At 36.9% G+C, this 13,836-nt stretch overlaps 1 protein-coding gene across 1 annotated transcript in view; it reads left to right on the top strand.

Moving 5' to 3' along the window:
• Window positions 1–3,950: 3,950 nt before the first annotated feature.
• scamp3 (secretory carrier membrane protein 3) overlaps window positions 3,951–13,836 on the top strand; it is a 12,452-nt gene continuing 2,566 nt past the window's right edge. The window contains exons 1-8 of the mRNA XM_077549487.1: window positions 3,951–4,305; window positions 4,553–4,633; window positions 6,719–6,850; window positions 8,875–8,995; window positions 10,930–11,058; window positions 11,303–11,462; window positions 11,705–11,806; window positions 13,060–13,177. Coding sequence (XP_077405613.1) covers window positions 4,252–4,305; window positions 4,553–4,633; window positions 6,719–6,850; window positions 8,875–8,995; window positions 10,930–11,058; window positions 11,303–11,462; window positions 11,705–11,806; window positions 13,060–13,177 — 897 coding nt within the window. The 5' untranslated portion in view covers window positions 3,951–4,251. The remainder of the gene's footprint in view (window positions 4,306–4,552; window positions 4,634–6,718; window positions 6,851–8,874; window positions 8,996–10,929; window positions 11,059–11,302; window positions 11,463–11,704; window positions 11,807–13,059; window positions 13,178–13,836) is intronic.

Here is a 13,836-nt window from a genome sequence, read left to right as displayed (position 1 = left end):
TTATTGTGTCTAAGTGTCATCTCTTCCGTGTTGTCCATCTGCAGAAATGTGAAGGATGAGCTCACTTTTTTATGATACTGTAAATCCCTGTGAATTGTAGTAATTAATCAATTTTTATGCTTCTAAATCCCTTGGAGACAATTTGGGACGGCCCTTTTCTGTGCAAGCATGACTGTCCCAAATTCGAGTGGTTAATTGGGTTGGTATGGAAGAAATTCAACTCTGACCTCAAGACCATTACCTTTGGTGAGAACTATTTGCTTATTTCAGCGTAATGGTCAGGTCACCTAATTTTTTTGTCCATTTTTGTCAGAGAATGTTTTTTTACTGTGTACATTGTTGGGATTCAGCATTCTAGTACAGCCAGTGAATTGATCACTTCTTCACCATTTTAAAAATAAATGGATGAGAGATAAACTGCTTTACTGAACGGGCCCCACTTTTTTATTTGTATTTTTTTAAATGTATTTATTTATTTTTACTTTATACCTAAGAGTTAAGCAGGGTACCTATTTGAGCATTTTTACTCAATCAAATCAAAGCCATTTAATGAATGTTGGCTGTCTCATTTTCTCCTCATCACTAGTTTAAACTACTTAACCTAATTAAGTTGAGCATTAACCATTTTGAGCCTTATCAAGTACAACTTGCCATTTCAAAGAGCTACATAAAGTCAATGTTTCTTTGGTGGTATTGGATCCTGGATGCTTTTCTTGTATTATTAAATTTGATTGCCTAAAAATGAAAAACTATGTGTTATTTAGTACATTTCCTGGCATGGAAAATTTGGATCATCTTTTAGGCGTACAATCTTCAAAAAGTAAAGTAATCCAGTACATTGGATCACTTGTCCTTGGCGTCTTAAATATGTGGTGTGGGTGGGTCTTCTCTGCAAATTGTTTGCAGATTGCTTGGAAAGGCAATGCCTTATTTCAGATACAAAAAAAAAAACCGTCCATATTTTTATGTGTTCAATGAGAATGTCTCTAACTCGTATTTTTTTCTGCTTAGCATTTGCATGGCAAGGCAAAAGGTTCTTGAAAAAACAAAACAAAACAAAAAAATCAAGAATGTTGCAAACAAAAGCATTCTATAGGTATATACCATTATCAAAGAGTATGAGGAATGTAACTGCAGGATGGATACATATGTGACTTCATCACATGACTGCCCTCACCCATGTGACCCCATGTGACTTGTAGGTGAATAGTGCATGGATTACAATGATTATGCAATTACCCGCTGGTTAAATGAAATATGTTGCATTTTGGACTATAATAACCTGCAAAATCTAATGTGAGCCACTACAAGATTTGTAGCAACAATTCTGCACTCACGTTTGCCTATTATTTTTTTTCTCAAAGCTGTTTTGTTACTTGCCCATCCCAAGTACAACAAATATTAGAAACAAGTAATCTTTACACCATTTCAGGCTATTTATTGAAGATGGAATGTATTGTTAAATAATATTGTACCTCGATTATGCTGATTTCAATGATTTGTAAAGAGCGATTACAGCTAATTACATTTTCTGGTGAAAGTGAAGGAGTATACATGTACTGTAGTGGTTTAATATATATTCTTCCAAAATCGCGTAAGAGCGACATCTACTGTAAGCCCAGTCAAGGTGCATGTGTCTGCAAAATAAAGAAAATATATTGCTCTAATCTAAAACAGTGGTTCACCTTTTTTTTTTTTTTTTTTTTTAAAGTGATGTACCCCATGTGAAATATTTTTTTCAGCAAATGACCCCCTAACCAGCGCAATGCATTTCTGATTGAAGAAAAAAAAAAGTGCTGTGCCATCGTTGTCTGATTTATTAAACTTCGAAACTTTATTTGTATTGATGTGGTCTCTTGAACTATTTGGAAATAAAAAATATATAACTAATAAATAAATAAAGATTTGCGCACACAGGAATTATTGTCAACACAAAGTGTCATCTTTTGGGATCTCATACTAAAGCTCCGTTCTCAAAAAGAAATAATTAATTGACTTTTAAATAAAGTTTTTCAAGTGATTGACAGGTGATTCTAGGTGACATATGACAAGTGCTGTCTAACCATTCTGGTATGGGGGAGATACTGGATTATTAGGACACTGAAATTGAATAGCCTACTGACTTCATTTTATGAACTTATATATAGATGTTTTAGAAATATTTACATATACTTTTTAAATATATTTCAAAATCTTACTTACCACCTGGAGTTATTAAGAGCTATTATGTCACTGACAATAATGCCTCTGACTTTAAACATGCTACTACACGTGTTAGTGCCTTTCAGAGATCCCCATTAAGAAACTGAGGATGCCAGGACTGCATGTATAAAAATAGACATTAAATAAATACCATAAAATACAGCCACACAAAGTAACACGTTGGCAAATCAATGCTAATGTTATTTTTTGCTCACGAGTAGCCTACAGCTACTTGTTGTGTTAGCTGCTGTGCTAACTGGTCAAGAACAAACTTACGTTATACAATGAAGAAAAATTATTTTCCCGTTTTTTTGTGAAAATCGCAGACTCGGTTTATTAGCATTTTTTAGGGGGGAAAAAATCTCTGGGTTAAAAAAAATGCATTTCATTTCAATGGGTGTAAATTATATGCAGATTTTCCCTATTTGCGAACACTGGGGATCCACTTTACTATTGAATTAATCGTATATTTATTAAAAATTTATGTATTCGCAGATGTAAATTAATGAAAGAATTCGATCTGTATTTTTTTTTCCAATATCTGCTGCTAAAAACAAGAAAGCACTTTAAAATTCTGCTCTCACATTAATAACTTCAATTTATTCAATTTTGATTTGATTAGGAAAAGTGCTTTTGGTCAAACTGCTTTCTCTGTCTGAGCTGCTACCGAGTGGAATCTCACTCCTGTTTACATCAGAAATCTAAACACATTACAAGTTCGAAAAAAAGATGGTTAATTGATAATCAAAAATGTCAACACTAATGCTTCCTGTATAAGAACCCTTTTCTTCTTTGGAAAATTATGAATTACACATTAAATGACTGCTATAAGTTCACTGAACACCAAAATATATGTTTTTTCAATTTTAACCCTTGTTTTTTGAACTACCTCAGAGTTGCTAATTTATCAAAAAAAAAATATATATAACATACTCCTAGGCATTCTGCAACATGATATGAAATAGATTAACTAAAAAACACAATTTTACAATCTGATGGTTTACTGAGAAGATGGTTTTGTTTGGATTGATTTCCAGCTCAACAAAACAGCATGTTGCTAGCCATCTTGTCACCACCACTCTGGCTCATGTAAGTGCAATATTCATCCACTAGATGGCCCCATGCAGGGGTCAGAAGTGGCACTCTGGACTTTTGAAGTTAAATTTGTAAAAGAAAAAAAAGGTCTTTGTTATTTGAGTAGCAGAATTTATATGGGCCAAATTTGACCCCGTGGGTTCTCCAGGGTTTTAATGTACATTTTAGTAAATGTATTGCTTTTGTTATGAAAATGTAATTTCAACATTTTAATAGTATTTTCGTGAATTTTTACACGAAATTGTTATTGTTGTGTATTTTATTTTTATTTTACTAGGGTAACATTTACTATCTGTCTACCGTTTTGGCTAATTATGGTATATTTACTGAAATGTTTGTTAATATGTACTGTCCCTGATACAAATAAATCAAATTAAATTCATATCATGCTTTTTTTCCTTTCTTTTTTTTTTTGCTGCTGTTTTCGTTTTGTTTTTGGCGATTTATTGTTATTTTTGTTTATGTATTTTGTTCATTTAAGTATCTTTGTATTGTATTAACACATTTTGACAGACTGTTAAAAAATTAATTAAAAAAAAGATTACAGAGCTGCGTGAATGTTGAGCTACAATTTATCATGTAAAATATGTGATAAAACAAAAATATTTCACAGGGAGATGTGGCCACGCCCCTTGGATCTGTCCGTCTTTTTTTCCACCGCAGTGGTCACATGACCATGACTTTGTCTCATACTTCCTGCTCACTGGTTTCTGCTGTCTTGTACAGATATCTAACGGATATGATCCGCTGCCCGAAAAAGAAATACACCTAAAGCTTCTGTGTGTGCGTGTGTGGCGTTTCGTTGAAATTGCGATGCAAATGGGAGGCTAGCTCTGGATGGCCTGTGTTTTTCCTTTCAAAGACGCTAACTGCATTCCTCTATCGACAGTGACGTTTACATTCGCAGCAAGTGGTGTTGGCACTTAACGTGAGGTATATTTTTTTCTTATTATTATGTCAAAATACACCAGCTTTCCTGAGCCAATGGACGACCACAACCCTTTCCAGGTGAGTGATGTGATGTTAAAAAGCTCATGTAACTGTATTATTAATAAAAAAAATTGTCACTAAAGTGGGTGGCAAGTAATAGCTGGCGTGTTGTCGCTCATCATGTGAGACCATGTGGTTTCTTTTCTAGAATGTGTGTCCTCTTCAAGCTTTGACCCACTTGTAGCTTCTGTTAGCAATAAACACACAAAGACATCATAGGACAGAGATTCGGTTAATGTTCTAATTAAGTATTTTTTGTTGTCAGGATCCGGCAGTGACCCAACACAGCAGCAACACCGGCTATGCCACTTTGGACCTGTACAACCCATTTGAGGGCACAGTTGAGGTACGATGCATCATATTAGCTTAATATTTAGCATATTGAAGCTTCCAGCTAAAGCTAAGCTAATAAAACAAAGTTGAATACAGCAGGTCCCCAAGATATGAACACAATGGGTTCTGAGAATCAATTTGTACGCAATTTTTTTTGTAAATAAAATTTCAGTCTTTAATTGCATTTGGAAGTCATTAAAAAATACTGTCAACCAGTAGTCTGTCACACAAAAAACCACCTGAACACCCCCCTCAACTTTTAGTTCCATTGGGGAATTATGTTAACAAGCACCACAATAAGTACTGTACTGTGTACTTAACAATGTGCATAGGTAGAGAGAGGAGGAGGAAGTAGAATTGATGACATCGGAGAAATTGTTGCTGGAGATTTCTTATCTTTGGTGGATTCATCTGAGAGTGCAAGTTCAGGTTTGGCTGCTGAAATGGAAGGCATTGTTGTATGGAGGACCAAAACAGCCAAAAATAAATGACTAAATAAATAAATAAATGAATACAAGTGAAAATAAAAAAACAGATATAAAAAATGTAATAATAAAAATAAGTACAAAATAATACAAATAGAATTAAAAATAATACATTCTTAAATAACATTTTTAAAAATGAGATTCAAAAAATAAAAATAGAAAAATAAATGTCGAAATAAATACAAAAATAAATGTATACATATAATTAAATATCAATCAATAAATAAAAACACTCTGCTTTCACATTTATTTATTTCATGCTGCAGACGCTGTTGTCAGGTCGAAATTTTATTCAAATGAGAGGGCGAACCTAAGCGTGTTTTGGGTATGTATCTCTCTCCTTTTTTCGAGAAAGATCATCACCAAAATTTGATGTCTTCTGTCTTCTGTCCATTTTTGTACATGGACATAAAGTCTAGTATAAATGATTAATTTTTTTGTGTGCGAAATACTTTAAACTACGTTTATCTGCCCTACCATTTACTAGAGGCCCTTTTACATAGTACAGTACATAAAGTACACTCACCAACCGCCACATTTGGTAGACTTCCACAATCGAATGTCATGTTTACTATTGTCATTATAGTTGGCAATGAAACTGCAATGATGGATATTTCTTATATCCCCCTCCTTTGAATAAGGTAAAAAAAAAGATACAGCACATTAGAAAACACTAGTACAATTCAGTGTACACTCCACTACAATACAGTAATTGCTTTGTACAGTAAATTATTATTGTTTTGACAGTGCCAAAAATAATCATTTATTTTCTATGTTAAGACGGTGTTATTGATTCAGCTCTTGTAATGTATCTCATTAGATTGTCCATTGATTGGTCTCTGTGAGTATATGCCAACCTTATCTCTTAGATAAGGAATGTGGATTGCCAACATTGTAAACACAACATAATCTGGTAATTTGCTCTGGCTGCAGTAATAAGGCTACCTATCTCGCACTGAATGGAAGCAGTAGGTGCATCATTAGACTGGCCAAGATTTATCCCCTCTACCCCTGCTAATTTTTCCAGACCTTTCCCATTGATATGTAGTTGTACAAACAGAGAGAAGTCATAAGACCTACCTGTGGATTTTTATTTCTGAAAATGATGCATATACCATATTACCCTTTTGCATTCCTTTTTAAGCGTGTTGCTTAGAAACTGTGGGGGTCTCTGCTTGTTTCCCGTCAGGTGATGGAATGAGCAAACACTGGAACAGACAGGAAACAGGCAGACATTTATTGCAGAGGTTAAAATCATAACTGCTCTGTTGGCGTTATGAAAACACACACCCTTCTGTTATTGTTTGATACGTTTTTAATAATAAAAAATAAACTTGATACACAACATAACAAAAATTAGTTTGAAACTAATGCCAGCTATTTGAAATGGTATGATTTATTGGTTAATTGTTTCATTCCACGTGTATCGAGATATTATTGCTAGGTTTAAGAGGACAGATATCTTCCTCATTATAGCAAGACGTGAATGTTCTTATTGTCAGATTTCATGACAATGTTTTGAAGGGCTTGACCGTCAGAATGCTCAAACAACCCTGTGCCACATTTGAATAAGCAGAGAGTATTACTTCTTGCTTGACCTTTTTGTGTTTTAGCCTCCGCCTCCATATGAAGCCACCTCTCCCTCTACTCCCTCTGCTCCATCTGTACCGGCACAGACCCCACCCAGCCGGACAACACCCACAGAGCCTCGCAACTATGGCTCCTACAACTCCCTTAACAACCAGGTAGAATTGACACTCACCTCTTGTGAACTTCACAAAAACAACATAAGAAAGCATTTTAAACTAATTTGCTACCCAAAGCGTATAAATACGTTCTATTTTAAATATTACCATGCTCCCAAAGATGTATTTATACGTTTTTAATGTTTTTTTAACTCTTTTACTGCCAAAAACGTTAAATGACGTTTAGTAAAAACCTACGGAGGAGCGGCAAAGACGTTAAAAGACGTTCACCAAGTTTTTTTTTTTTTGGGAAACTGGTGGAGGAAAGCCTTGGCCAGCTGTGCTGAAAGTATCAAGCAGATCTAGTTAGTATAATGCCTATTTTTGGCCCCTAGATGGCAGCGATGACTCTCTTTGGACAAGATTGGGTAGGCGTCAGTAGAAGACGTGAGGCGGAGCTAGAGTGTTGAGGGGAGAATGGCTGAGAAAGCGAAAATGGCGACCGGTTGCAAGCAGCTCACGCTTGAGCATTTTTTTCAAAGACGAAAAGCATCGACCAATGCTAAAGAGCACATTGATGACGACGACGATGATGATGATGGTGACTCCGAGGTTGACGCCGAAGTTGGAAGCGTTGACGCGGCGGCTATGATCACGTCATAAAGCCTCACCAGCTAGCGATGCTAACGCCGGAAAACGCGGAGCACAACCGAACACGCTCAGGCGGACGTTCAATCGAACGACGAAGAGTCCCCCGAGTCCAATGCATATTCATCGGAGGAGTGAGTACAGTCTGATCACGGAGAAGACACTGGTTATGGACTACGATGCCATCATGAATGGAGCGGATAAGATGGATCAACCACCCGGTATAGGAACTGACTGAAGCCAGACGTAACACCACCGTAATGTCACTGTATCATGATCCTGAGAGTAGATTTGATGGCAACATGGCCAAACACACACTGGCGTATATACTTGCTATTCCCCGGGAAAAAAAGCCGGGAAAAAAAGCCAGCAAAAAAGTGTAGCGTCTGCACGCTAAGGGGCCATCGCAGTGAAACTAATCTGTTGTGCAAATCCTGCTGCGTCGCCTTGCACGCAGGGGAGTGTTACAAAATGAAAAACTGTATTTGAAACATCCACACAATTGTAAAAAGTACCACGGTTGCACACATTTGTAGTAGTAATAGTTTGCCAAATAGTTTTGTCAAATTGTTACACTGTTGAATGTAAATAAACGTGTTTTGCTATCAAAATACACTTTTTCATTGTTGGTGGTAGTGTTTTACAGAAGTAAAGCACTGTTTAGGTGTTTGTGGCATCATTCATGGAAAAAAAATGTCTCAAATTCACTAGAGTGCATGAAATAATATTGTTTCACAAAAAGCTTGATTTCTCCGTTTTTTGTTTCAAAACAGCATTTGGGTGAAACTAACAATTTTCTATTGTTGATTACTGAAAAACGGAATAAGGTAGATGATTTCTGATGAAAGATGAGAGTCCAATCTTTCATTTGGTAGTATGTGTGTTTCCATAGTCCAAACACAAAATTTTCTGTGGACCTTGAAAGATCAGTCAAAATGCTTAAATCGGCTGGCACTGACGGCATCCCTTTTCTGAAAACGTCTGGCAGTCAAAGAGTTAAAATGTTTTTTTCTGCTAGAGCATACAGATGGCTTTGATGCAGCCTCGGCGCTGAAGAGATTGCTTGAAGCAATGGTAGTTACTACAAAAATGGCCAGCAGGTGGCTGCAGAGTATAAGAGATCAACCAGGGCCATGTTGCAAAAAGCTCTTTTCTTCACTGTTTAAACAGATTTGTGAATAGTGGTGAAATTGAGCTATATTCTAATGCTAATTTCTGCAAAACGGAAACAGATAGAAATATACTTTTTTTTCCTAATGAAAGAAGAGACTAATCTGTTTTTAGGTAGGTTCCATGTTTTTATAGCAATAGAACACAATATTCTGTGGGCCTTGCAAAATCAGTCAAAACCAGTAAAACAGCCGGGAGCAAAGGGGGTTGCTTCAGTGAAAATGGCTGAGTGAATGAGGTAAAAAATATTTTGTTTTATCTGTCAGACTGCGGTAAATGCTACCACGACAGAGCTGATGAAAAAGCAAGAGGAACTCGAGAGGAAAGCCCAGGAGCTGGAGAGGAGAGAGCGAGAGCTGCAGTCGCACAGCTTGGGGCCTGGAGCCTGTAAGATAGTGAGGGGTTCAAGGGGGGTTTCACACACCTAATGAAGAATGAGATTTATTTATTGATGTTGTAGGGATATACAGTCCTGCTCAAAAGTTTGTGACCTCTTGAGCAATTTGGATTTTCAACCAGATTTTGTTGTTCAATATGGACCATTATATTTTAGATGAAATAACAGATGTAAGCTTATCAATTCAATGTATTGTTCTTTTTTTTTTCTTCTTCTTTTTTTTATCAATTATTTAGTCAAGACTAAATTAAAAAGTTTTTGGTCATTCATGTAGGTGCAAAGGTAAGTGAACCCTGGGCTGAATTGCTTAAAAGAAGCAGTCAAGTAGGATCAAATAGGACAAATTGGTACCTACATTAACCACTTAAATGGACCAATGAAATGAGAAAGGTTTAGTGAAGAAATTGTGCATCACTGGTTGAAACAGAGACAAAACCACATCACTCTAGTCCTACCCAGGTAAACCCATACAGGTCACAGTCATGCTGAGGGGAAATCTCAGAGGACCTCAGAGAGTGGGTAGTCACAGCACTCGGGAAAGCTATAAAGTCATCTAAAAAAAAAATTGAGCTTCATCATTCCACTGTGAGGCAGATCATCTACAACTGGAGAGCACTGAAAATTACTACAACCCTGCCTAAAAGGTGACGACCTTCTAAAAATATCAGCAAGGACCACAAGAAAAATTCTAATTCAGGTAAAAAGGGATTTGCGTCTCTTTTGCTGCATCTGGGACACGTGTCAATCGACAAGGCTTTCATGGAAGGCTTGCTAGGTAGAAGCCTCTGCCCACAAAAAAGATCAAAGCTGATCATCTCAACTTTGCCAGAGAGTACCTGGACAAACCTGAAGCTTTTTGGAAGTCCCTTCAGTGGACAGATGAGTCCAAAATTGAACTGTTTGCTCACAACTAAAACAGTCATGTTTGGTGAAAAGTCAACACTGCATACCAGCAAAAGAACCTTCACCCTACAGTGAAGCAGGGTAGTGAAAATGTTTCATGAATTCTGAGAAAAATTTTAAAATGATGGAACATAACCTGAAGTCTTCCTTTGAAGTTAAAGGTTGGCAGAAGATGAATCATGCAACATGATAATGATCCAAAGCATTCCAGCAATACAACCAAGACCTGAAGCAGGCAGTTTATGCTAGACATCTTATCCAACTACTCATTGGCTGCGTTTTGCAAGGAAGAGTGGGCAAAAATCCCCCAAAGTAGATGCGAAAGACTGATAAGTGACTAAAGAAAGCATTTGGATGAAGTTATCACATCAAAGGAGGTGCAATGTCCTATTAACTGAATAGGTTCACATACGTTTGCCCCCTTGAAATCTGAGTTTTTCTTAAATCAACATTTTTTGTGAAATAATGAATGACAATATTATCATTAGTTTTGTTCAAGTCCATTATTTTCAATGTCAGCATTGTAGATTGGGGTATAACTAAACATTTTATAAGGTTATTTTCAGCACCTGTGGCTGAAAACTGTTTCAGGGTTTATTCTTCTGGACCTGGGTTCCCCAACCCTGGCTATTTTATTTATTTATTTTTTACCAAAAACCTGACCATCCGTGCTGGGTTCACAAACTTTTGCGCAGCACTGTATATGGAGGACCAAAACTATATTTGTATTTATTTCCACATTTATTTTTGTGTTTAATTTTTTAATTATATTTTCTATGTTCACTTGTATTTATTTATTTATTTATAATTTTGGCAATTTTGGTCTGTCATTGATATAATCCAGTAACAATGAAGATAATGTGGCTGCTTCCAAATATTAATATACAGTCCATATACAGTATAGTCTGTGGGAAACTGTTCTGAAATCTGAAACCTGCCATCTCTGAAGCATGTTCCCTCGTCCCAGGGAAACTTTAATTTGGGAAATAACTGTTGGTTCCATTTTTGTGCTCCCCTTTAGCTCGTCAGAATAACTGGCCTCCTCTGCCTTCGTTCTGTCCTGTTGGCCCTTGCTTCTATCAGGACATCAATGTGGAGATTAGCCAGCGCTTCCAGCGAACCGTCACCATCATGTATTACTTTTGGTTATGTGAGTTTCTGATGTTTTAGTGGTAACACAATTGGTAAGTCTGCTAGCGAGTAAAATGCCTCACTTATGAAAAAAGAAGGTAATGCAATGTAAAACAGTAAACCCGCTAGTTGATGCTAATGAATGTGGCAGCTAGCCAGCAAAATCTTTTTGCAAAAAACTTGCTCAAAATGTGCAAATTTACTGACCAATATTTTTGTGTTTCTGGTCATTTCTTCTCTTTGTTGCTGTTGTTGATATGCAGTTGGCAGTGGAACTTTGCTCTTCAATCTTGTCTCCTCACTGGCCATGTTCTGCATCGACACTACAGTCGGTGTTGGTCTTGGTCTTGCCATTCTCTGGGCGCTTCTCTTCACACCATGCTCCTTCGTCTGCTGGTATCGGCCTGCGTACAAAGCCTTCAGGTGCTTATTTGGGGAATGTTTCGTTTGGGTAATGGATTATAATAAATTGTCGAAATTTTTGTAGTTTTTTAACCTCTTTGAAGGGCCGTGTAACGTCATTGTCACCCAAGAGATAATCAAACTCGGTTAATAATTTGTACCATGAAAGCAAGCAATGTTGTGGGTTTACACTCCTGCAATAGTTACTGCAAGTTAACACATATTTGTTGCTTTTAAAACCTTTACTTTCTGTGTCCCTCTAGGAGTGACAGCTCCTTCAACTTCTTTGTTTTCTTCTTTGTTTTTTTTGCCCAAGTGGTTGTTTATGTCATCATGACCATTGGCATCCCTGGATGGGGGTTCAGGTAATGGCTCTGAGCAGTATGGTTAATGACTGTCCTTAACTCATTTGCTCCCCAAAACGTATAAATACATTCTATTTTAAATATGACCATGTCCCAAAACCATATTTATTTATAATTTTTTATTTAAATTTTCTTTTAGTCACTTAAAGAAATGGTAGTTATTACAGAAACAGCCAGCAGGCGGCAGCAGAGTATAAGAGATCAACCTAGGCCATGTTGCAAAAAGCTCTTTTCCCTACTGTTTTAAACAGGTTTGTGAATAATGATGAAACTTAGCTATACAGACGCTCCCCTACTTACGAACATTCGAGTTACGAACAACGGTACATACGAACATGTCTGCGCGTACAGTATGTCGAAAAATGTTCGGAAAGAGATGCTGTAAGTTAGATTTTGTATTGCGCGTAGTGCTTCTTTCCGCCGCTAATACCGACGCTTGGCGCTGTGAGAGCTCATTGGAGGCTGAGCAACGTGTCGAGGAGGAGGAGGAAGAAACGCCGGTCCCCATGAAGGAGGAAATAACTTTTCAAGCCGATTCCAGCGACGACGAAGAATCTCTCATGATATAAAATCCTCCTCTTCCTCCTCCTCCATCATCTCCTTAAGCATCGAGTACATCTTCCAAAAGTAAGTTAAACTTCATTTTATTTATCTTATTACGTACATGTACATACTGTGTGTGTCTCTCGCTCTCTCTCTCTAACATATGTAGTACAGTACAGTACTGTACGTATTCTCTCCATTTTATTAAAAGTTTTTTTCAGTACAAACCAATGCAGGTTACTTGTACAAGCCTTAAACATACTTATATAAACCTTCAATATACTTATATAGGCTTTAAACATAAATTATAATACAAAATATAGCACTGAAGCAACTTACGAACAAATTCACCTTACGAACGATCGTCCGGAACGTAACTCGTTCGTAAGGTGGGGAGCGTCTGTATTCTAATTCTAATTGCTGCAAAACAGAAACAGATACAAATAGACTTTTCTTTTCCTGATGAAAGAAGAGACTAATCTTTCTTTTGGTAGGTTCCATGTTTTTATAGCGATGGAACACAATATTCTGTGGACCTTGCAAAATCAGTCAAAATCCAGTAAAACAGCCGGGAGCAAAAAGGGTTGCTTCAGTCAGTGAAAATGACTGGGAGTGAATGAGTTAATTTTTTAAAAATTTGTAATATAAAAATATTCATCTTAATTTTAACCCCAAAAAGTAAATCTTCTGTCTTCTCAACGTTGTCTCAGTGGATGGATCGTGAGCATGACTGCTCTCAAACAAAATGTCGCTGTCGGTGTAATCACGATGATAAACGCCATCCTCTTCACTGCCCAGGCTGCCATTGGGGTGCTCATGCTGAAGAAGGTAGCTATTGAAGAATATACTGTACATATTTATACATATACACATTTTTGCTTAAGTTGCATCATCTTTTTGAGGATTTTCTATGAAAAAGGGGGTGTGAGGGCTTGTTCATTGCCGCTTGCACCTTTCAATAGTTATACAGTGGTAACTTAATAAGCAAGAAAAAAATGGCTACCAAAGAATGTAGCCATCACTGCAATTTTTAATGCTAGTGACTAGTGTTGAAAGTGTAACTGTACTCTTTGAAGCTTGCAGGCATTTTTTAAAAACGGCAGGTGCATTTTGTGCTTTGTTTAACTGCCCTAATGGAGTTTACAGGCACACAAAAAAAAAAACACAATACCATTGCAAAGGTCTAACTTACAACGGCGTATTAGGGCCACTTATGAATATATATATTTTTAGGCGGCGGGGGCAATATTCAGAGAGAGAAAAAACTCGCAAATTTGACGGAGAAAAAAACTCGTAAATATGTTAGTTTATAAAGGGGCAGATTTGCGAGAAAAAAACTCAGAAACTTACGAGAAATACACGTGGCCTACTGCTCGGATGTTTGTGCCAATACTTTTCTGTCGGGTTTTCAAATAAGAAGATAGTAATGGCTTTAACCATATAATGTTAAGCCTTCGCACTTTGAAGCGTTGGGTACTGCCAGCGAC

The sequence above is a fragment of the Vanacampus margaritifer genome, chromosome 17, assembly GCF_051991255.1.
Source record: "Vanacampus margaritifer isolate UIUO_Vmar chromosome 17, RoL_Vmar_1.0, whole genome shotgun sequence".
NCBI classification, from domain to species: domain Eukaryota; kingdom Metazoa; phylum Chordata; class Actinopteri; order Syngnathiformes; family Syngnathidae; genus Vanacampus; species Vanacampus margaritifer.
The sequence above is the reverse complement of the archived record's forward strand: the minus strand, read 5'-3'. Positions and strand labels throughout refer to the sequence as shown.